This window comes from Corapipo altera, unplaced genomic scaffold (assembly GCF_003945725.1).
Source record: "Corapipo altera isolate COAL_440 unplaced genomic scaffold, ASM394572v1 68, whole genome shotgun sequence".
Classification (NCBI taxonomy): domain Eukaryota; kingdom Metazoa; phylum Chordata; class Aves; order Passeriformes; family Pipridae; genus Corapipo; species Corapipo altera.
In genome coordinates this window covers 1,911,448-1,934,956 of record NW_020884919.1, presented here as the reverse complement: position 1 = coordinate 1,934,956, position 23,509 = coordinate 1,911,448, and the positions used below count along the sequence as shown (strand labels likewise).

At 40.8% G+C, this 23,509-nt stretch overlaps 1 protein-coding gene across 2 annotated transcripts in view; it reads left to right on the top strand.

Annotated features, from left to right (window-relative positions):
• Positions 1-23,509, top strand: part of LYPD6B (LY6/PLAUR domain containing 6B) — a 46,564-nt gene that overhangs the window by 19,915 nt on the left and 3,140 nt on the right. The window contains exons 2-5 of one of the 2 annotated variants that reach the window (XM_027656295.1): positions 18,327-18,421; positions 19,613-19,764; positions 20,870-20,968; positions 21,858-21,988. In XM_027656295.1, coding sequence (XP_027512096.1) covers positions 19,650-19,764; positions 20,870-20,968; positions 21,858-21,988 — 345 coding nt within the window. In that variant the 5' untranslated portion in view covers positions 18,327-18,421; positions 19,613-19,649. Of the gene's footprint in view, positions 1-18,326; positions 18,422-19,612; positions 19,765-20,869; positions 20,975-21,857; positions 21,989-23,509 lie in introns of both variants that reach the window. The other variant, XM_027656294.1, reaches the window with a different exon arrangement.

The window sequence follows — 23,509 nt, the reverse complement described above, 5'->3', positions numbered from 1 at the left end:
GGGCAATGGTGGGAGTGTCTGCTCATGGTACTCTTTCAAATGGCAATTTGTAAAATTTCTGCTTGACTGCCCAGAGTGATCTCAGTTTAGAAATCAGGTATTTCATCAGCTTTAAAAGTTTGCTCTCACTCTTAGAAGTGGTTTCCAAGACTGCAAGTGAATTAAGCATCTCTGCTTTCCACTTGGCCTCTCTGGGCTGATAGAATATACTGGATATATATATTCAGTGGGTGTTTTAAGTGTAACATTTCTGGTTTTGTCAGTTATAAAATGCAGCAGAAAGGGTTTTCAAGTGTTAATTTGGGGCTTGGAGCAACCTGGACCAGTGGAAGGTGTCCCTGCCCATGGCAGGGGGGTTGGAACTAGATAAACTTTAAGTTCCCTTCCAACCCAAACCATTCTGTGATTTGGTTTTTTAAAAGCCCACCTTAAATTATTATTAGTTTCCTGTAAGAAGCATCATGTTAGAAGTCCTAGAAATTGTTTTATTTTGCTGTAAAACTTTACAAGTCTTTTGATTAAAAGGAGATAGGAGGGGATTACAGAAGATAAAATGCAACCAAGCAAACTTTCAGTCAGTTTGAAAAAATATTTGAACTATTACCTCCTTCCAGGGATATCATGATTAATGACCACTGAGCAAAGAAAATTAACCTGGAGTGATAAAAACCTTCCTTGGTCACATCACCTGCCTCAATCCCTCTCCATAAAACAGTGCTGGGATGCAGCAGGGGAGGATTCATGTTTGGAGAGCCCAGGCTGCATTTGGAGAATCCAATTTAAGAGATCCTGGTGTGGTTCAGCTGTAGGAAAATGCAGCATTTTTTGTGGCCCAGAGCCTCTTGTCTCACTTTTCTTCGGGCTCCAGATTTATGGAAAAGCTCTGACATCCCCAAAAAAAGAAATTTCACCTGAATTTCCTTGCCCAGATAATCTGGGTCATGGAAAACTGTTTCAGTTTTGTTCTTTGCTTGTTTGTTCCCACTTCAATTTTTTTGCAATATAATAAGTTTGTGGTGTTCTTGGATATTTGAAGGTTTTTAAGCGAATTGTGAAAATTCTCTCCATAATTTTATCTCTATTTAGAGTTACCTTTCTACTTTAAATCACTTTTTGATGGTGACTTGCAGCCTTCTCTACTGTAGAAATACTTCTCCCATGCTCTTTGTTGAGTAACATGAAAAAATGAAGGTGAAAATACTATTTTAATGTAAGAATAAGGAAAGGAGTGCTCAGAATGACTTAGTCTTACCTTCTGCATTGAGACAAACTTACACAGAATCATTTAGGTTGGAAAAGAAACTTTTTTTCCATAAGATTTTTTTTCTGAAGTTAAATCCTGATTGACGGGAAATTTTCCTGTTGCTTTCAGTGATCAGGAGTTGAACCATTTAAAACTCCTTTAATGGTCTGCATATTTTTTTTTACCATGGAGCAAAAATAAGATTTTAATTTCTTTCCCCAGCTTCTCCTATGATTTTCTGGGGTTTAGTTCTTTACTTTCTCCTCAGCTTTCTTTTCAGCCTAAGTAAGGTGATTTAATAATTAACTTTTTAGTAACTTGTGTGCAAATTCTCCTTTTTATTTTTTTTTCCCCCAAATGGTGCAGGACTAATCAGAAGTCCTTAGGTGACACAGTTAGTAAGAAGCATTAGAGCATGAGTTAGCAAATGCCTCTTCTGTCAAATTAAAACCACTTCAAAACAGTTTGTGGTGCAAGAGGAAATATTTGAGTGATATTTCCCCTTCCGAAGAGAGCAGCAGACTGAGAGCATGTCCCTACTTACTCTGTCCATGTTAATTAATACAGCAGAACAAAGGAGGCAAAAGCAGCTGCAGATGATAATGTAGTGTTCCAATTAGTCACTTAGACCAGGAAATATGTTTGGTGTCTTTACTGCAGATTTATTACAAATTTATGACCCATCCACCAGCTGGGAATTGCTCAGTAAATCTTTTCTAATTTCAAGGCAGCCAAGCCCAAATTAACTGTTGTGGTTCAGTTCTTCTCCTCCATTTTATACTTTGGGTTCCCAATTTTTGCCTTCAGGTCTGGGCTGGACCAGGACCAGGCCATTTTGACATGGTTCATGTGGTTCCTCTGCCCAAAACCAGGTTGCTTGGTGTGCCCAAAGCGGGGTCAGTGCCAAGGAGGGCACGAGGCTCCTTCAGGTCCTGGGTGTTGAGTCAGCTCGTTAATCTGTGACTGATTATTTATTAATTCATTTAACACACCAGGGTTTCTCTACACATTCCCTTCTTGAAAAAAGGGAGGTGATGGCCCAGCACCCACGTGGGTTCAGCTGTGCAGCCACCAGATCTCTGGATGACTTTTATTTGGGTGTATTTTGTTGTGCTTGAGGACCAGAGCGCAGGGTCATACCTGCAGCTTCCAACTGGGCAACTGTTCCTTTGGCTTCTGGCTCATCCCACAAGAAATAAGTTAAAGCAGGATGGGGCTAAGTTATGGAATCACAGGATAATTAAGGATGGAAAAGCCCTTCTAGCCCAGGGATCCCCCCTGTTCCCAATGCCCACCTTGTCCCCCAGCCCAGAGCACTGAGTGCCACATCCAGTCCTTCCTTGGGCACCTCCAGGGTTGGGCACTCCAAACCTCCCCTTCCAGTGCCTGACCACCCTTTCAGTGAAGAAATTTTTCTCATTACACATTAAAATAGTCACTGTGTGGGGCTCAGTGACGTGATGGTGTTTGGCAGGGAGGTTGGGAACATCAGACTCCCTTAATTTCTTACTCCTTGCAGTGTAAGAAGGACACCTGTTACTTGTTCTTCCTCAATTACCTTCTTCTGAGGCACCACCTCTCCTCTTAGGGTTCTGTGTCCAACCTGGTCTTGGACACTTCCAGGGATCCAGGGGCAGCCACAGATTTTCTGGGCAACCTGTGCCAGGGCCTCCCCACCTTCCCAATATCCCATCTATCCCTGCCCTCTGGCAGTGGGAAACCATTCCCTGTGTCCTGTCCCTCCATCCCTTGTCCCCAGTCCCTCTCCAGCTCTCCTGGAGCCCCTTTAGGCCCTGGAAGGGGCTCTCAGCTCTCCCTGGATCCTTCTCCTCTCCAGGTGAACCCCCTCAGCTTTCCCATCCTGGCTCCAGAGCAGAGGTGTAACTTCACACACACCAATAACCTGTGTGCTTGCCTGCATGTGGACTCAGGACTATACTGTTCACCAACAGTATCTACACTATAATCAGGTCAAACCCACCAGCCTGAGCCTCCCAAAGCTGGTTTTTTGGGGCCAGGTCACACCCCTTGCCATAAATCTGCTGCCATAACCCCACAGGCTTTTGTACAGGGTAGTGCAATTTGCATTCATCTGTGTCTAGTTTTTGTATCACCTCGGTTTCTAAACCCAGGTAAAGCTGCTGAGGGTTTATTGATCCATTACCAAAGCACGTGAGGAATGTGAACCAGCTCCCCAGGAACCGGCTCAGGGCGGGGAAAGGCCAGAGTTTATTTTAAGACAGACTTGCTGGAGGGGTGAAGTTTGCAGGGAGCTTTGTGACAACACAAACCAGCACCCAGGTTGTCTGTCCCTGCTCATTCCTGGGCTGTGTTTGCATAGGCATTTATACAGCTGGGGAGTGAACTGAGCCAGGGAAAGGAAAAGTGGCTGAAAGAGCCACTTTTTTTTTTTTTTTTTTTTTGAGGGTTATTTTCACCTGGAGCAGTTCCTGTGCTGAAAAGCTGCTTTTTGTGAGGGTTATTTTCACCTGCAGCAGTTCATGTGGTTCGTGGTGTGGCCACGTGGAGGGGCAAGCTGGAGGTGGGATGAAATTGGGGGGACTGGGGGAGGTGGCTGCTGCTTGCACTAATTTAAAGAGTATGAATAAATATATGAATGAATGCTGCTGAATGTCGTCTTCCAAAGCCTTTTCCCACTTCTCATCCTCCCAGCTGCCATCCTGGCCCTGGCACCCATCCTAAGGAACTTGGGGATGCTGAGTGGCTCTACTAGGGCTTAAATTCTGCAAGTGTGGGGAACCCTGGATAATTCTCCATCCAGACACTTCTCAGGCAAAAATCCATTCCATGAATCTTGAGCAATCTGTGGATAGCAATTTGGTTCTTGCATTTCCTGGGAGAAAAGTTTCTTTTTTTTTGCCCCTGCACTGCACAGATGATGTTAATAATGTGATGTAAGGACAGAGAATTTGGATTTTTTTTTTTCTTTCTATCTTCTTCATAGGATCTCAGAATGGTTTGTACTGGAAGGGACATTAAGGATCACCCAGTGCCACCCCCTGCCATGGGCAGGGACACCTTCCACTAGCCCAGGTTGCTCCAACCTGGCCTTGGACACTTCCAGGGATCCAGGGGCAGCCACAGCTTCTCTAGGCAACCTGTGCCAGGGCCTCTCCACCCTCACATTAAATAATTTTTTTGGATTTATATTTTGATTTGTTAGGATGTGCAAAACTGGAACCATTTGGTATTGATTAATACACACAGTTAAAAAAACCCAAAACCCCAAACAGAGAGGTGTGACTACATTGGCAGGAATGTAGAGAACATCTAAGGGATTTTTAGACTTGAGATGGGATAAAAAAAACTCCTGTCAGCACCATAAAGGGAGAAAATAACAGAGTTGTAAAAGACCCATAGCACAGAGTGTTGGTTTTTAGCAGCTGTGACATTTTCATAATAACTGAAGCCCTGAAACTTCTGTTCAGCGTTTTCACAAGCAAAACACCACGTTTGGAGATCTCTGCCCACAGCCAGACTTCTGTAAGTAAAGGGATTATGAGGCACAAGCACGTGGATTTTGATTTTTATAGTGTGTGTCGAGCCTGAATAAGCAATGACTGATGAGGTACAGCAGGCTTTATACTTTATATCTTTTCAGAATGAAAGGTATGTGTTTCTAAAAAAAAAGGAATTTTTCAGAAACCCTCACAACATTTGGTATTGAACAGCAGCTGGGAAGAAGAAATTTCTATCTGTTGAAACCAGTGTGTTGTTGGAGGAGTTAAATCCACATTGGCTCAAAAAAGTGAGAATAATGTTCCTATTTCTTCTTTACTGTTGTGATAGTTTAATGGATTTAAAAGCATAGATTTGGGCCTTAAAAGGCATGTATGTCAAGCTGGAACACAGGGCAGGGTCACCTTCCACTAGCCCAGGTTGCTCCAAGCCCCGTCCAGCTTGGCCTTGGACGTTTCCAGGGATGGGGACAACCTGAGCCAGGGCCTCCCCACCCTCCCAGCACACTATAATTAAGTATTTAGAATCCTCAAGAGCTTCCACAGCCTCTGTAGGTGTCAGGGAGCTGTTTCAGAGGGTTTTGCCATCCCTTATCACCTCGGGAGATGTGTTGTTGATGTTGGTGAAGTGCCTCTCTGGTGACAAGTGTTGAAAGGAGGGTGGAGAAGTGCAGGAAAGACTTTCCGAGGCTTGTGATCTTTTTCTTACCCAGTCTGTGACTTGTGGAGAGCTTCAGTTGTCACACTTTGCATTTGTGATTTAGAAACATCCAAATTCTTCCTTTAAGGTCACTGTGTCTTCACTCAAGTAGCAGTTGCTTTCAATTCAATCAGAACTATCTCATAAAGCTTTCTTTTGGGTTCATTTAAAGTTATATCCCAGTCAGTGGTTGGCTTAGTACCTTATTAGTGTTATTTGTAATAATTCTCCACTTTGAAGTAGCAGTTGACGTTTCAAGGACCAGTTTCATATATTTTTTTTACACTAAATACAGCTTTGTAAAGCACCTTGAACTCTGTGTTTGGTACAGAGGTTACAGTTATTATTATTAAATTTCTTAAAGGTTACAGTTGTTGTTATTATTATTATTATTGTTGTTGTTGTTATTATTATTTCCTTTTTCTGCTGAGATGTCAGCAGTTAAATTTGATTTCTTGGCAGCTGACACAAAGAAAATAGGTAACACAAGAGGACTGCTCTGTTTGCAAGGAAGTCCAAGAGAGCTTTTTGTTTGGCAAGTTGGAGGGAGATCTTGGAGCAGTTGGGAGACATTTCTGCCAGGATTTTATACTCCCTGGAGTGTCACCCTGTGTTTTCTCTCCCTCCCATCCCTGACTGTTGTTCCTTCCTCTCACCTGCATTCCAGCAGTGGGTGAAACACTTGGACCTGACAGTAGCAACAGGAGAGCAGGAAGAATATGGGGAAGAGATGGATGACCCCAAAATCAAGTAAGGAGGGGAGGAAAGAAGTTTTTGGATGTGGGGAGAGGACAGTCACACCTCCATCACCCAGCTGGGGAGGCCCTGTGTTGGTCCTGGCTGTAACCTCCAACCTGGAGCAAAATAACCAATAAAATTCCATCAGTTTGTTAAAGAGGAACATTCCCTCACCCTCTTCACGTGTGTTACCACTCACGAGAGCATCATGCCAAGTGTTTTCTGAGCCCGGGAGGTAACTGTGATACAAAGCAGGAGAACTTTCACGTGGATGGGATTCTTAAATTCTATTTATAATTAAGTCGGGATTATTTTTTTTTCCACTCCACCCTGGTTTTTCCCCACCCTGCCCTCCCAAGCCTTTGAAGGGAGGCCAACTGTCAGGCATGTCTGTCACAGTTCTCCTGGTTCTGGAGAGCTTCCAGTGCCAGAGATTTTGGGCAGCTTAGAGGAATTTATCAAATAAGGACCTTGAGATGATCGCACCAGAATTGTTCCATCTCAGGGTGTCACAGCTGAGGGAAGGGGCTGGAGATACCACTTATTTTTTAAAGTTGTCTGTTCAGAATGGCCATAAAAATGGAGAAGGAGGCTGATCCTGGCCTTGGCCCAGCTCTACACCAGTGCTAAGCTCTTGACTAACTGTAAACCCAGCCCTAACTGGAGTGAAGTGCATGTTGGTTTATAAATATGGGCCCCTGTGATCATCGAGCTTTTATTCTGTTGGAAGCTCCTGTGGAACTCAATTTTTCTGTGGTTAAATCATGGACAAGGCATTCCTTTCCCCTTCAATGCAAAATCTGTCAGCACTGATTGGTTAAATCCTTCCTGTTTCTGCTCTTTAGGGAATAGAAGTAATCACATTGAATTGTATATTAGATTTTAGAATGGTGTTTAGGTTTTGACTGTGTTTTTCAACAAACTTGCTTCCTTGGAGACCATTAAGTGCAAAATTGGATTCATATCTATAAGAACACAACATTTATGGCTGCCAACAAATGCCTCCCAGTCTGTCATGGATTAAATAAGTTTAAAGTATCCAATTATTCTTTTTATGATGGAAAAATGAGAAGGCTGGTGACTTGCCTTAGATGTTTGCAGGGGAGTGGGACATTAGACCCTTCCAAGTCTTAGGCTGGTAATAATATGGCCATTTTTCCTTGCTTGATGGGCTCTAAAATCCCAGTCAACTGACTTCTTGGAGGGAACTTAAACCTCATTATGAATAACTTTCAAAACTAATGATAATTACCCCTGATCTTTCATCTGTAGAATAATTTCTGTAGAGGGTTGTACGACAGCTAATTAATTTTCTTGTCTCTAGTTATTGATTACTCAGCTTGCTTTGAGTGATGTGTTCTTGGTTCAGCTGGACCAGCCCTTTCCATGCCTAATCCTTTTGTCTCTGCCTGCCCTCCTACGTGCTGAGTGTTTTTTTCTCTCCACACAGACTTTATTCCTGAGGGTTTGAGCTATAAAAACTTCATGCAGAAGCTTGGCTGGGTTAACTTTTTGACCCCATTTTTGGGTAACAGTAGCAACCATCAGCAGATGGAGAACTTTTATCTTCCTGCAGCACTTTGTGGTGTTTGCACAGCTCCCGATAAGAGCCAGAGGAATTCTGCCCCTGTTTTGGCACCTCCTCACCGTGTTCGAGGGTTGTAGGAGTCCAAAAATTGCTACAAAAAGCAAAATATGCATTAATTTTTTTTCCTCCCAGATTAATACTTTATCCTGTGTGGAAAAAGCAGTGTCTTTCATATTTTCTCCTTGGCTAATGAGCTGCTTCTTTATTTAAAAATCCTCCTGCTTTGCTTTTCCCATAATTACTTGTGGCAATGCAATTGGCTGACTGTGTTTTGAGTTCTTTGGAATAATGGGTGTTTTAACTGGATTTTTCCTTTTGAGGGCTGTGTTCTAGGTCTGAGGAGTTGCAGACCCCAAATAGGTTTTGTCCTACAGGTTTGGATAGGGAGAACTGGAGGATGGATGTGGAGCTGCTGCTTTGCTTGCTGTGGGTTAATCACGGCTGTGTTTTTGCTGTAAGATTTTGGAAATTGCAATTTTTCTTTGCATAAAAAGTGGCAGAAACATGATTTGGGTGCTGAATGGGCCATGGGAATATGTTGCCACTGCCTTGGGGCTGTGATGAGAACAGCAGCAACCTGATGGGTCTTTTTTTTTTGCCCAGAGAAGCTCTGGCTGCCCCATCCCTGTGAGTGTCCAGGGCTGGGTTGGAGCAACCTGGTCTAGTGGGAGGTGTCCCTGCATATGGAAGGGCTTGGAAAAAGATGGGCTTTAAGGCCCTTTCCAACCCAAACCATTCTGAGATTCCATGATTTATAGGAGAAACCAGAGACCTGCCCAGAGAAGGTCTGTCCCAAGCCTGTGGGTTGAGATCCACATGCATGGTTAGCTCTGTTCCAAGTGTTTTCCTAACTCCATCCTTGAAATCATCTGGCTGTGTTTCAAACCTGAAATCTGCTCTTCAAGATCCCAAATAAATAAATAAATAGTTCCAATCAAAGGTCAGGCTCAGACACACGAGTTTCTGGTGGTGGAATTGGAGGGTGAAGCGAGGGGGGTGATGAACTGAAAGCTGTGGAACATCAAAGGGGTTTTTCACACCAGGGTGGGAAGTGCAGGAAGTGACACAGGGATAATAACTGGGAATTTGCAGAGTGCTCTCAGGCATCTGAGCTGCTTTCTGTGTATCAACAGATCAGGCTGGACCTGCAGCAGGGAGGGTTTGAGGGTCATTCAGCACTTAAACATGTTCTGAATAATTTGGGGTTTGTTGTTGTACTTAACCTTTAATCTTGTTTTGCATTAAAAAGGTCATCATACTTTATTTACTTGGTATGTACCTGGTTTCTTTAATTGCTCAATCAACCAGGGATTTCAGGAGGTGATGGAGAAACACGGAGCAAGAGGAAAATAATCTTTTTGCAGTACACTCTCTCTTGGTCTACATTAAAGAACTTAGCTTTTAGTCTTTCTTCTGATGACATGGTCTTCTCTAGAATATTTTTCTTACCTCTCTCAGCATCTTTCTGCTCAATGGTTTGTCTCAGCTCCTGATTTATTTTGTTAAACAAACACAGATGCCTTTTATGGGCCCTGATCAGCTGTTCTGGTCAAATGCTCTATTTAATTTTTGTGAAGGTCCCAGAGCTAAGTTACAGATTTGTACCTGTAGCACAACCAAATACCATGAACTGGTTTATGTTTAGTTACCTTCTGATACTTTCATAGCACAAGTAGCTGCATGCATTAATATAACCTGATTAAACAGTATTTTAAAAGTGGAAATTCTGTTCCATCAGAACCAGATGTACAATTTTGTTCTAAGCTGTTCCCTTCAGCTGCTCCATCCACTTCTTTGCAGGTATTGCAATATTTCCCTGGAAATGTTTAAAGATCCTTCCCAAAAACACTGGGGTTTTTTTTGCTGGTGCAGCATCCCTTTATCCTGATAACCCAAGTGATTAAACATCACCTGAGAACTATTCAGGAATGTTGTCCCTGGTTTTCCCTTCCCTGCTGCTGGTTTTCAATCACCAAAGCCCATTCACAGGGGATAAGTGAGAGCACAGAATTGCAGCAAGAAAAGTTATCTCAAAAGGCTGCTGAACTCCTTTTTTCCTGTCATAAAGTTTATTGCTTCCTATATATTTGCCTGGCATTATGGAAGGGAGAGTTCCCCCTTGTTCTGCAGAATTCTTCAGCTTACACTCAAAGCTCTAAAATTTGCTGATTCAGCTCACTGTCTAAATTCTTCACTAATTAACTTGTCCTGACCCTTCTGTCTGTATTTTTTTATTTAATTTAATTATTTTTTTAATTTAATGATCTCAGTAAGGTTTATTGGTGCAACATTTCTCTTTCCCTTCTCTGTCACCACACAGTGAAGACTTTGCTAAACCTCTCCTTTCCAGTGCAGTAACAACTAAGAGCCTGAAAGGATGTTCTTTTTGAACTTTTCTGTGTTTGGGGGATTTAATCCTGTAGCTCACTCAGAAAATTTCGCTCCAGGCAGGCACTTGGGATTGAAGGGCTGAGTTTCAGAATGTTTCAGTTCCGTTATAAGGTGCAGTGTTTTTATGTGCAGCATAAAAAATAAAATAATAAAAATAAACAGCATTTAGTGAAAGGTGTCCTTGCCCATGGCAGGAGGTTGGAACTAGATGATTTTTAAAGTCCCTTCCAATCCAGGCCATTCTGTTTCCATAATTCTATGATTTTTCATAATTCTATGATTTTTCATAACTATGATTTTTCATAATTCTGAGACTTTTAATAATTCTATGACCTTTCATAATGCCATGATTTTTCATAACTGTTTTTCCAGTGTTTATTTTATAACACTTTTTCAGTGTTTATTTTCTTACTAGTATTTGTTGGTTTGTTTTTTATTTTCCTTTACTAGTGTTTGAGGGAGTTTTATTAGAAGGGTTTGGGGTTTTTCTTTCCACTATTAGTGGTTTGTTTTGTTTTCTTACAGCTGATTTTTCTTTCCTTGTGTCTCTCCAGGCACTAATTTAGCAATGACCCAGCAGCCTAAAATCCACCCAGGGTTGTACAAAGGGTTTCTGGAAGGCTCTGAGTAACCTCCTGGAAAAAGCAAGTGGTGCCTTTGATTGTGAAGAGTTAGAATTTGAGCCCCCATGCACAAAAGGAATAAGATTTCTTCTTTTCCCCCAGTGAATCACTTTTTATTTGGAGGGGAACAGCAGTAAAGTGAGTTTTCATCTGTGTTCATTTACATGGATATTTTGCTCCAGTGGCCTCTGAGTGTCCCTGGAATTGGCCTGCAGGGTAGGAAAAGCACAATAAAGAGAAACTCCTACAATAAGTTATTTATTCAGCTTTTCTGGTGTGTTGGGCACCTGTTTGGAAATGCACTGTGCAAATATTGCAGGGTTTGCTCAGTGGTTTGGACGTGTTTTAGCAGGTAAAGAGCATCAATAGTCCCAGGGAGTTGGAGCAGACACCCAACCCTGTATCCCTTTGGGAAAAGGGGGAGTTGTCAGGTGGTGTAGATAAGAAATTTCCAATCAGTTTAAAATAAACTATTAAAAAAAAAAAGAAAGGCAGGTTGAGCATTTGCCTCTTGGGTTGAGCTTAGTCCACTCACAGCAGCTCAAAAATCTTGGAAGAAATTCTGCAAAGCAAGTGATGCCATTTCCCATGCTGAGATGGGCATTCACTGCTAGAATACAATACCTTTATGTTTATAAATTGTCAGGAATTTATTGGTTTGAATTTTTAGTTTTAATTTTTTTAGGAGTTTTCATTTTTTAGGAGTTTTAATTTTTTTTTCCCTACTTGCGCTGGTTTTCTGTTTAGCACTGCTCTGGATTTGGGAGCAGGAAATGAAGGAAACAGAAAATTTGGCACCTTTAATTTGTCAAATTAAACCAGGCAATCTGTACAGTGAATAAATCTCCCCATCCAGGACATTTCTTACTGGTCCTTGGTGCCACATTACCAGCTTAATTAAGGATGTATCAGTGTCTTTGGGGCAGATAAGTGCCCAAAGAGACTTTATTTTTATTGCTCTTCTAATTGAATGAAAATTGGCTTTTAATTCAGATTATAAATGATTTCCTGTGTTTTGTTTCATTATTCCATTGACTTGGCTGAAAGGCTTTATGAATATTGGGCTTTGAGAAGTATCAGCCAGGAACAACCACGAGCTAGAGGTGATTTCTTCAGAGGTGTGAAGGTGGGAAAGACTATTTGAAGTGTAAACAGCCTTATGTGCTCGGGAAATATGATGGAAGAGCAGGGATGGTGCTGAACAGAATCATCCTGGCACTTTAATTATATATATATTATGTGAACTCCTCGAGCAAGGGAGACAATTTTTGCATCATATTGAAGAAATAAGGAAATAAAAATGGGAAATGTGTGTCAGGGTGAAGGGAATATTTGTTCTGGACCAAACCAAGATCAGTGATTTGAATCCCACCACGGTCATGAGGCTTTTGAGGCAGGAAAAGCTGAGCAGAAGAGGTGTCCCTGTCCCTTTGGAGGGAATAAAACAAGGGTCAGGATGGGATTTTTTTCCTGAAATCGACTTTTAGCTGTTTCCTTCCAATATTCTGTGGGCTACTAAGCTGAGAATGACATTTTAGTGAAAACCATTGGGAAAAAAATGCTATGTAATGCCATTTGTCCTGGACAGTGGTGAAAATAGCAAATATTATGGATGGGGTTTTTTTCTTTCTGAATCCTGGGAATGTTTCCTTACCTACTGTAATATTCAAAGCTGAATCTGTAGCAAATGCAATGAACTGAAAAATCACAGAATCTTAAAATCACAGAATCCTAAAATCATAGAATAATAGAATCATAGAATCATGGAATAATAAAATCGTAGAATCACAGAACCATAAAATCATAGGATCATAAAATCATAGACTCATAGAATAATAGAATAATGGAATCATAGAATAATGGAATAATGGAATCATAGAATAATGGGATCATAGAATCATGGAATCATAGAATAATAAAATCATAGAATCTTAAAATCATAGAATCTTAAAATCATAGGATCATAAAATTATAGAATCAGAGAATGGCCTTAGAAGGGACCTTGAGGGGTGATTTTTTTCCAGCTGCTTTCCATAGGCTTGTGATTCCTGTCCCAGACCGTGGATATTTATGGTGAAGGTCAGTGAGAGAAACTGTACAAAGCTAATTTTTTTCTCCCAAAATAATTTAAATTAAATATCCTTATATTCCATTATGAATGCTTAATGCCAATTTGTGTCCCTGGATGTGGAAATTATGTGCTTCTAGTCCAGAAATTTGAGCTTCAGAGGAAGAAAACGGCGGGTGCAGAGTTTGGGTTTGGAGCTGAAGTTATGCCATAGATGTCAACAGAGCTTTTGTGGACCTGTGAAAGGAGCTTGTTATGTTTGTATTGTCCCTCCCTTCGAAATCTCTTGTCTCTCACAATGCACCAGAGGCTGTTCAAACACCAAACTGTGCCAAAGGCTGCTTGTGGGGAACGGTTCCGAGCCAGGAAAAACCGGAATGTGCTTTCTGCTGCTTTCAGCTGTCTGGATTAGGGTGTTGATGGGAAGGAAAAGCCACCTTCCCCTGGCTGAGGTTGGATGGGTCAGCAGTTTGCTGAGAGTGGCTCGTTTAAAGCATTTCCAACCCAACAAATCCCTCTGAAGCCTTTTTGTGCCTGTAACCACGAGAGGAATCCAATCGGACTCGGTGAGTCCTCTTGGGAAAACAAAGCCGGTTCTCCTCGCCCCTTTCATCTTGATTTTCCAGGGTTCACATTTCCCAAACTTTTGTTTCCCAAACAAGCCTTTCCCGAGGGGGATAATGCCATCAGGTACACGTGGAGATAGGTTCTGTCAGGTGAGTTTTTTCCCTGAAGGACATAATCAAAAAATACCTCTCTGATGATCAGCTCAGCTCCCCCTTTGGCAAATTTGGGAGTGAAAAGTTCAGCTGGAAGGGGTGGTAGGAATCAGAGTGCTGCCAAGGGGAGGGGATTTTCATCAGCTCTTCTCCATTAGTTTTAAGTTACAATTTGTAATATATTTATTAATTATTATTCATATGTATATATTTATTATTTATTAATAATAATTATTTATATGTTTATATATTTATTATTACCTTATAAAATGTAATTTGCAAAAGTTATCTATTTATTATGGGTAATAAATAAATATATTTATATTTGTTTATATTATAAGTATATAAAATCATATTATAAATATATATAAATTTATATTATAAATATATAAAATACATTTATATAAAAATATTTCTATATTTATTTATAGATATAATGAGTAAATTTATTATATTTATAGATAAAATATATTTTTTTATAAATAATTTTTAAATATATAAACACACACACACACACACATATATATGATCTGCTGTTAAATTTGCATTTTTAATAAGGAGTTTAATTCAGATACTTATATTTCTTAGAAATGGGGCTTCCTACCACCTGAAATGACTTGAGGTGCTTCTGGTTTTAAGCGAGTTCGATATTTAAACTCGCTGTTCTTCACACCTGATTTTCAAACTTAATTTATTCCGTAGCAGGAGTTTGCTGTTGCAGTTCCCTGGACATGGAATAGCAGCCCTGGGAATTGCTGGTGTCTTCCCAGAAGCTCTCACAGTGGTTCCTGGTGCATTCCAGGAGCTGACAGGATTCCAAGGATTGCCCAGGAACACCAAGCTGGTGTAAACACGAGGCAGAGATGGTATCAACGCCATAAATCTCACACATCAAACCCTGCCAATACCAACCTGACTCTGTGTGGGGTTTCTTTTCCAATTATAGTGCAATTATTGTCTTAAATTGGCATAAACTGGTGGCAGGAAGGCCTTGGGGTGCTGCACTCGATGATATTGGAGGCCTTTTCCAACCTAAAAAATTCCACCATTCTGTGATTCTTGGCCATTTTCTTATTCTTGGGAAAATGAAGGCAAAATAATCGCTCTGGTGTTGTGTTGCTGTAGAAAATATAGTACCTGTGGGTTCAGTGGAGTGTCAGTTGAAGGGCATTTTCTTTGGACTCTTACAATAAAATTAGACAGAGGTATTTTACCTTTTCTCCCTCTTCTTGCAGCTCCCACGACACCAAACCTTTTGTGACTTGGGAGAAGGTTCCAACTAAAACCAGAGGTTTAGTTGAGTACCTTGGAAGGATTAAAGGTGACTTTTATTGGTTGTGGTCCAAGGCTGGAATTGTAAAAGAAAAATACTGAAAATCAGATTTTTCTCTCCTACATTCAATATGTCCTTTAAATTTAATTTTCTAAACTGATTTGTACGAAAGTGCTCAAGAAAAGAAAAACCACTGCTTGTTCCTGAAATCCCTTTTTTTTTTCCTAGAGTAATATTAAGTTCCTGTTCCCAGTCTGGCACAGGTGAGAGAGAGATTTAAACCAGTTGCCTGTGATGTAGAGAAGCTGTTCCAAGCTCAAGTGTAAAAGCTTTTGCTCATCCATAGCTTTGCCAAAGGGCAGTCCTTTGAGGAAATGGAATATTTGCAGAAGAGAATAGGAAATTTAGTGTAAAAAATTTAAATTTAGCTGGAAGTGCAATGGATTGTGAGATGGCATAAACCTATTTTCTACAGATGATCAGGGATTCTGAATTTTAAGTGAACGTCAGTTTGGGCTGTAAGAGGAATGTGATGTAAAGCAGCTTTCATTACATGTTTTCTCCTTGCAAATACCTCACTTCAGTGGTACTTCTCGGGTTTGTCATGTTAATCAGACATTATTTTGGTAATCAGACATTATTTTCATTTCAGAGTCACAGCAGTTGGGTGGATTGTGTAGTCAGACACCTCAGTGTCTCCCAGTCATTCCCATCACACCTCCCCGTGCCAACATTATCCCCGGAGCTAAAGGATGTTGTCATTCCCACCTCTGTTTGTGCTTTGCTTCTCTAAGATCTCAGATAAAGAACTCCATAATTTCTTGTAATTAAGCCCCAGATTTCATCCCAGCCATTGTTAAGGGTGCTGTGGGTGAACGTAAAGGAATGTGTTTAAAAATAATGTTGATAAGTTCAATTTTAATCTGTCAGTGGAGTGTAAAATATGTTTTCTTCTGTTATTCTCTGCTCGTGATAACAGGCAAAAAGTCAAAAAGCAGAGACTTCAACTTGGTGGGTAAGAAAAAGTAAAACTTGTATAAAAAATAGTTATAATTTGCAGATCCGCAATAATATTTTGGGGGGGTTTTTTAACCCTTCAAAATATTTACTTTTCACCCCCTTTTTATTTTAAGTGTTTAGATTTTTTAAATGCCTGTTTCCCAAAGGGGTTTTTCTCATTTGTTCCATCCATTTCTTCATTTTGGAGTGGGGTAGATGATGCCTTATAGATCGAATTTAGAGGAAAATGTGAAAATGGCATTTTTTCCCTAAGAAATGGGGGAGCCAAGGAGCTGGGTTTTACCCTTTATAGATAAATTCAGTTTTCACTTTTTGGCCTCTCTGCTTTGTTGCAGGGAACACCTGATGACGTCAGGTTTTCGCTTTAACTTTTTCAGCCCTGAACACACATACCTTTGTGCCTGTGTATTCCCCAACTCTTATGTCCTGAAGTGGTATTTAACAGGCTTAACAGGAGCATTTGCAATTATCTAATAGCACCTGAAAATTGCTTTTACTAAATGACAGCAGGAAGTTTCATTTGCATTCCGTATCTCCGTGTTCAATCTGCTAATCCTCCAGCAGGAGCTGCCAGCAAAAACAATGTAGACAGGTTTGAATTTTATTAAAATCAGAAATCAAGCTTCCTATTTTTCTGTTACACACCACTGTAAGATGAACCTTAAAACCTCCTGGAATATATTAATTAGTTCAGCCATTGTGTGCCTGGTTGTTTTCTTGAGATGTTCTTTATTCTTGTTTTTTTTTTTATATATGAGCAGCCCTTCCCTCTTGGGTTGTTTTCCCTCCCTCCAGGAAAGCTGGAGCTCCATGTTTCCTCTTGTTTATGTAAGTTAATCTTCCACGTTGTGACAGCTTTTTCCCTTCGTTAATGAGGGCTCCTAATTGGCCCTAATGAAACATTTACTCACGCTGCCTGATAATATTATATGAAAGCACAACAGAGATGAGAGGCTCCGAAGAAAACAAGCATTTTAAAGATGCCAGATAAGATATGAAAGCCATTTTTTGGCCAATATTTTCCTGTTTTATTTGAGAAGGGCTCCTGGTGCAGCTGTGTAACCAAGCCCACGTCAAACAACATCCATTATTTATTGGCCTGGTTGGCAAACAAGGACACCTTTGACTACATCAAATCCTGAGGTCGATTTACTATGCCTTACACCAACCAAAGAGTGGCCTTTTTGTGTTTATGTTCTCTGAATTTTTCCATTTGGCATCGGCTTGTCCTGGGAAAGCGATAGGAACTCGGGGGAGGGGAGGGGGGGGGTGTAGGAGAGAGCCTGGATTTGTAGAAAACTGGCACAGGTGTAATTGTGCCTTTTATTTGCTATCCAGGTGCTTCAGATCCAGTTACACACCAGCCTCCCCGTAAAGGGAAAGTTTTCTTAACCCCAGCAGGAGCTGCAGAAGGTCCAGGTTGAGGGGATAAGTTTTGCAAATGCTCTGCCACTGGAATAATTCAGTTCAGAGGAAAATTGAAATCATTAAATGCTGTCGAGCTGCCTGAAATTTGATTAAACTCTCCATACTTGATTAAAACTGGGTTGCTAATTTATAAATAACTTGAGATATTCAAAGGGCTGAAGTGTCTCCAAGGGCAGGTTGGATGGGGCTTGGAGCAGCCTTAGTCTAGTGGAAGGTGTGGAAGTGGAAGGGAATGGAACAAGATGAGCTTTAATGTCCCTTCCAACCCAAGCATTCCATGATTCCATGAGAAACAGAGTTATTTTACAAGGAATCCATGAAGAAGGACGTTGGTCCCCCAAAAAGATTCTCCTCATGTTGTTGCCAGCATCACTCAAGCAGCCTCTGTGCATTAAGGAGCCCTCTTGGAGTCAGGAAAACTGGATCCCTGATGGTCCAGGGACACAGGATAATCAGGATAAGGAATGTGTGGCTCTGAAAATTGCTACCTCCTTGTGCTGGAGTTGTATTTTTAACTCCACACATTAAGGGGACCTGTTTGCTTCATTAGGTTCATTAGGAACCTCTAATTAGGAGGCTGAGGGTTGTCTTTGCTCTTCCAGGTTCCCTTGTTCCTGATTAGTGCTTCTATTTTGGGCACAGCTTGTGTGGAAAGCTTGGATATCTGTGGAGTGTGGAATATATATTTCACCTGGAGTGGTTTGGTGAAATGGTTTATCCCATTATTCATTGGATAAAGGTTTTCCCTTGGAAGAGAAGTAAACTCATTCTCATGGAAGGACTGAGCAGCCTCATTCCTTCACTCTTTGCCTTTTTTTTTTTTTGTCTTTTGTGGCATTGGGATGTAACAGGGAGGAGGGATTTTTATTTCTGCAGCAGCACAGCCCTCAAAAAGTCAAAGCCAAAACGTGTAGTTCAGGTGCTTCTCTGGATATTTTGTTATAAACCCAAATTTTTATCTTAGTTTTCAATGTGAATAAGGACATAGAGTGTTTCAGCTAATTAGTTTCTTTCAAACAGAACTATAATGATTGGTTTCCTGTTTGTTTTCCACAGGCTCTTCTACTTAATGCTTTGGGTTCTGGGCTGTAATCAAAAGAAATCTGGACCATCCTAAAGAAAATAGTGTTGGAGGTGCACTGGGAGTAGAGTTGAGCTGAGGCTTCCTCAGGATCTACTGAAGTATAAAGTCATATATAGTCATAAAGCCAGGATTTAATAAGCAGATCTTCAGTAGGATGGCAAAATTCACGATTAAAATCACAATTGAATACTCAGTTCATAAAATTGAACTTTCTGGTGTTCGATTTGTTGGCGAAACCATCTCAGTTGGAAAAGAAAAAAACCAAACCAAACCAAAAAATGCAAGAAAAAGTGGGAAATTCTGTGTCTTCGCTGCTGGGGTGACTTTTTCAGTTTGGTGCCTGGGCCTGGGCAGGGTGTGTTGGGAGGGTTTGGAGGGAATGCCCTGGGCATCCCAATGCCCTTGGCATCCCAAAGCAACACCTCTGGTTTGGCTGGAGCCTCCACTCCAGCTTGTTTGTCCTGCTGGGAATTTGCATGGGTGGAGCGAGGCTGATCCTGCTTTTTTTAATCTCCCAACCAGTCCCCGGTGCCACTGCAGTTTGCCACAAATCCCTGTGTGTGTATGTGGACATCTAAACACCAAACTGACCAAAATGTTCAGTGCTTGATTCTCCTCCTCTATAAAGCCTTAGTAGAGACCCAGAGGGGACCAAATAAATGTATTTTTGTGTCATTTTGTCTCCTCCCTCTGAACTTTCTGCCCTGCGCTTCTCCAAAACTCACCTGCCATTCCCAGGTTTTTCCTCAGCATTTCCTTGGGATGCACTTTAAATAAATCTGATTTACACTCAGAATTAGATTGTGGAGCTTATCTGAGGTCAATAATCTTACATTGATCTGTCTCAGATAAGGAATTGGTTTGGGCTCGAGGCTGGTGGTGTTAAAAATGACATTGCCCCGCTTTTTTGCTCTCTTTCTTAATATTATATTCCAGTTTCAAGCAGGACATAAAGGAGTTTAATTTTCATGTCGATTTTTAGGAGACCTTCCAAGGAATCTTTGAGGTTGACATCGTTTGGAAGGGCAGACACATGGAAAAGAATAACGTGAACTTGAATTTTGTGGAAGTTTCAGGATTGTGGCCAGCAGAAGGCACTCCCAGCTCAGCTTTGTGTGGTTCAGCAGTTCAGACTCGCTGCCTTTAGACCTCCCCACGGAATTCCCAAAGCTCCAGCCGTATTTCATGGGAAATTTGTTGTTCTCCATGCTCGGTTCCTCAGATTTCCCCAAAATAATGTGTTTTCTTCCTTTGCCAGGGCTGACTTCAGCTTTCCATGTGCAATAATCCTCAGCATGTCCTTGTTCCATCCCACTCTGGCCAGGGCCTTTCTCCTGCTCTTCCTCCTTCCAGGAATTTGGGTTTCAGCTGAGAACATCAACTTTTACGACGTGAGGCCTCCCCTGGACCGTAAGTAGGAACTTTTTTTTTTTTTAATGTCTATCTCTAATTTTCCCTTCATATTTTATCTTAATATAATATAATATTTAGCTTAATATTATAGTTACTCCCTGTATTCTTCCAATCTTTTAGGTTTTAGGTGTTTTTCCCCTTCAAACACGAGAAGAAGTTTAAAATAACAATTTTGCTTTGCAACCCACAGCACTTTATTTCGAATATTTTCCAGGTTGACTGTTTGAAAACAAACAATTGCAGGCACTGCTAAAGAAAGAGTTCACATTTTAAGGTCTTTCCCGTTTTATTCTATTTTTTCTGGCTCTGAAATGTCTCCCCGCAGAGCAGATTATGCAGTGGGTTTCTCATAAATAATAGAGGACAGGTGGTTTTTGTCTTTTATCTCGTTGGGGGTTTTGTGAAGGGAAAGAATAGGTGTTCTGTGTGCAATTAATTCAGTCTGAAGGTAATTAAAAACCTTGTGGGACCTGTGAAGCCAGTTGTCACTAATAGCATCATTTTTTTTTGGCCTCTTATCTGGCATCAGAAGGGTTCTATCCCTTCATTTCCATTATCTGCATCATTAAAACAGTCAGGACAGGCAGATAAATTAGATATATATGTGCATCCAGGGAACTGTGCACCTTAAAATAATTGATTTAAATAATGTAAATAAGATTTTAAGCCAGTCCTCCAGATCCCTTTGTTAAAAGGATCCAACTTCTCCTTCAGAGTTGAAAATCAAGCTCTGAATCTGCTTTTTAAGATGCCTTTTTTTCCTCATCAAAGGAACCCAGAGCCATTTGAATGTAGATTGAGTTTGTGTGTCTGTGCAAACCTCCACGAGGATGTAAATAAACTGTTCTCTCTCTCCTGCTTTTCCCACTTAAGTGATTTATTTTGGTTTGGGAAAGAATGAAAACACGAGGATATATTTTAAAGTTCAGGCCTTGCAAAACCAGTTGAAAATGTAAAACTTCTTGTATTCCTCTAACAGTAGAAATATCATTGAAAATATGCGAATGTGTGAGTTTTTTATATGTGTGTACAGGTAATATTTTGAACATTCCATTTTTTTCCTCAATACTTGCAAACTTACTGTGTTTTAATGCTTTTAAAGCCACCCCATTTCCAGAGAGTTTTAAGTGCTTTACCTGTGAGAATGCAGAGGACAATTACAGCTGTAACAGATGGGCTGAAGATCGATGGTGCCCTGAAAGTAAGTGTGAGTAAGTCTGGACTAATGTGAGGCTTAAATGTGACTCATCACCTTGTAGAAGTGTGATTAATGAGATTAATGTGCCAACTGTGGTGCCCTCAGTCTTGTTATTGATGATATGAATCATATAATTCCTGCTGAGGTGAATATTTTGACCGTTTCAGAGCACATAGCAACAGTGAAAAAATTATTTATAAAACATTTTGTATAATACATAATATATAATGACACATAATCAATATACTAATTGAAGTCTTAATAATATATCAATATATAATAACAATAATATTAATTATATATGTCTTTCTATGTGTGTATATATATGTAGTTATGGGCTTCCTAGGAGTTAAATTTAAAGATTATTTTTTTATTTTAAGTGTTAAAAATAGTCTTTGTAGCCTCATCCCATTCCCTTTGGATACCATCCCAAGATTTAATGGCTTCCTTGTGAGCAGCAGGACCTGAATAACCAATATCATACCTGTATGAGGGGATGATGGATCCACAGAAAAGAGTGGAAATGTGTTTCCTCATTTTTCTTTGGACTGATATTCCCAGTAATGGTGGGAAAGGGGAAGAAGTAAATTAGAGGGAACGTGTCTGAAACAAAGCGAGAATGTGCTGCCAGAAAGAGCAGAGAATGGAAGATAAATGTGTAAATTATAGTGCTAATAAGGAATTGAAATGGTAGCAGCCTCCCTGGAGGTTTGAAGGGTCAGTTAAGCTTCAGATTTCATCACTAAGTAATCGCTAAATGCTATTTTAATCAAGCTGAAAATAGCTTTGTGCAGCCAAAATAATGAATTTCCTAGGAATATTTTTCCGAATCACGTGAAGTTTTTAAACACGTACTTAATGCAAATAAACCTCTTAAAATCTTATTTTCCAGGCACTCAGTACTGCTTGACAGTTCATCTCTTCACAGACCACGGAAAGAGCACGTCAGTCACCAAAAAATGTGCCACGGGCGAGGAATGTCACCTCGTCGGCTGCCACCGGCACGGAGAAAGTGGCCACACAGTAAGAGCTCCTCTTACCCTACTCCTTGAGGAAGAGCAGCACAAGTTGGGCTGGAGTTTTGCATTCCAGGACTCGTTTTTCCTGCTGAGCCGAGCGGGATGTGCCAAGATCCGCTTCGCCGGGTGTTTAACAATAGAAGTGGGGTTTCTGCAGCCCTTCCTTCCTCCTTCCCTGTTCGTGTGGGACAGGGTGGGACAATCAGTCCTGAAGGAACACCTGAGCTTTCTAGGGCATGGCTGGGGTGTACCCAAGGAGGTTTAGGAGTTCTCAGCGAGGTTGTGCAAGACTCTGTTTGTCTTGAGTTTTTGTTCCATGAGAAAGAGCTAAAACTGCTGCCTTCTCTCATCCTTGGGTTGGGAGTTTATTCTTAATAATCAAACATAGCTCACCAAGGTATTATTTCCTGCTGTAAATAACCCACTGATTCCTCAGCAGTTGTGAAGATTAATGATGTTATTTTTACCATGAAACCTTTTAGACACCAAAAACGAAGCAGACAACATCCACGTTAAATATCAATGGATCTGTCCACGTTAAATATCGAAAGATCTGTCTATATTAATTATAAAAGGATCTGTATGTTTTCTGACTCGATTTCCAGTGATTCCAACGGGTTTTGGTGGATTGAGGGAATGAAATGAGTTTGCAACCTGCCTTCTATTTTCATGGAATCATAAAATCACGGGCTGGTTTGGGTTGGAAGGGACCTTAAAGATCATCTCGTTCCAAGCCCCTGTCACGGGCAGGGACTTTATCTTAGAACAGTTCTTTGCCTTTGGATTAGATAAAAATTGGCATTTTATTCATTTATTCTCTTGGCTTTTCTAGTAAGGAGGGTCAAGTAAGGAAAATTGTTTTCAGATTCTCTTTTGGAAATCAGCTGTGTCAGTGGTTCTGTGGCACCAGAAACTGAAAAACAAAGTATGAATTCAGCACTCAAAGCAACACTGAATATAAAAGCTGAGGGTAAAATGAATGAGAACAACAGTTTTTTACAGCCAGAATTTTTTAGTTGAAAAAGCTGAAACCTGAAAGGTTCAAATGCAGGTTTTTAGCTCATGTGTTAGAAGAGGAGCTAAAATAGGGCTCTGTTTTCTACAGTGTTGGTGCACTTGTCACTGTGTGACATCCCATCCCAGCCTGGTGACACCACCAGGGGATGAGTTGCTCCAGGAAGGTTCTGCCCAAGATTTGGAAGAGATTTGATTGGGGTGTGTGTTTGATTTGGGGATGATTTGCAGCATAAATGCTCCTTCTGCTGCTCTGGGCCAGGCTGCCAAGTGGAGGTGATGGGTCTGTTCAGCTTAGCTTGGCAACCAATTGAAGGAACGTTCACAGAATCACAGGATATGCTGAGTTGGAAGGGATCATCCAGGATCCAACAGGATCATCCAGTCCAACCCTTAGGCCTGCACAGACACCCCAACAATCCCACCCTGTCCCTCAGAGCATTGTCCAAACCTTCCTGGAGCTCTGGCAGCCTTGGGGCTGTGCCCATACCCTGGGGAACTTGGTCAGTGC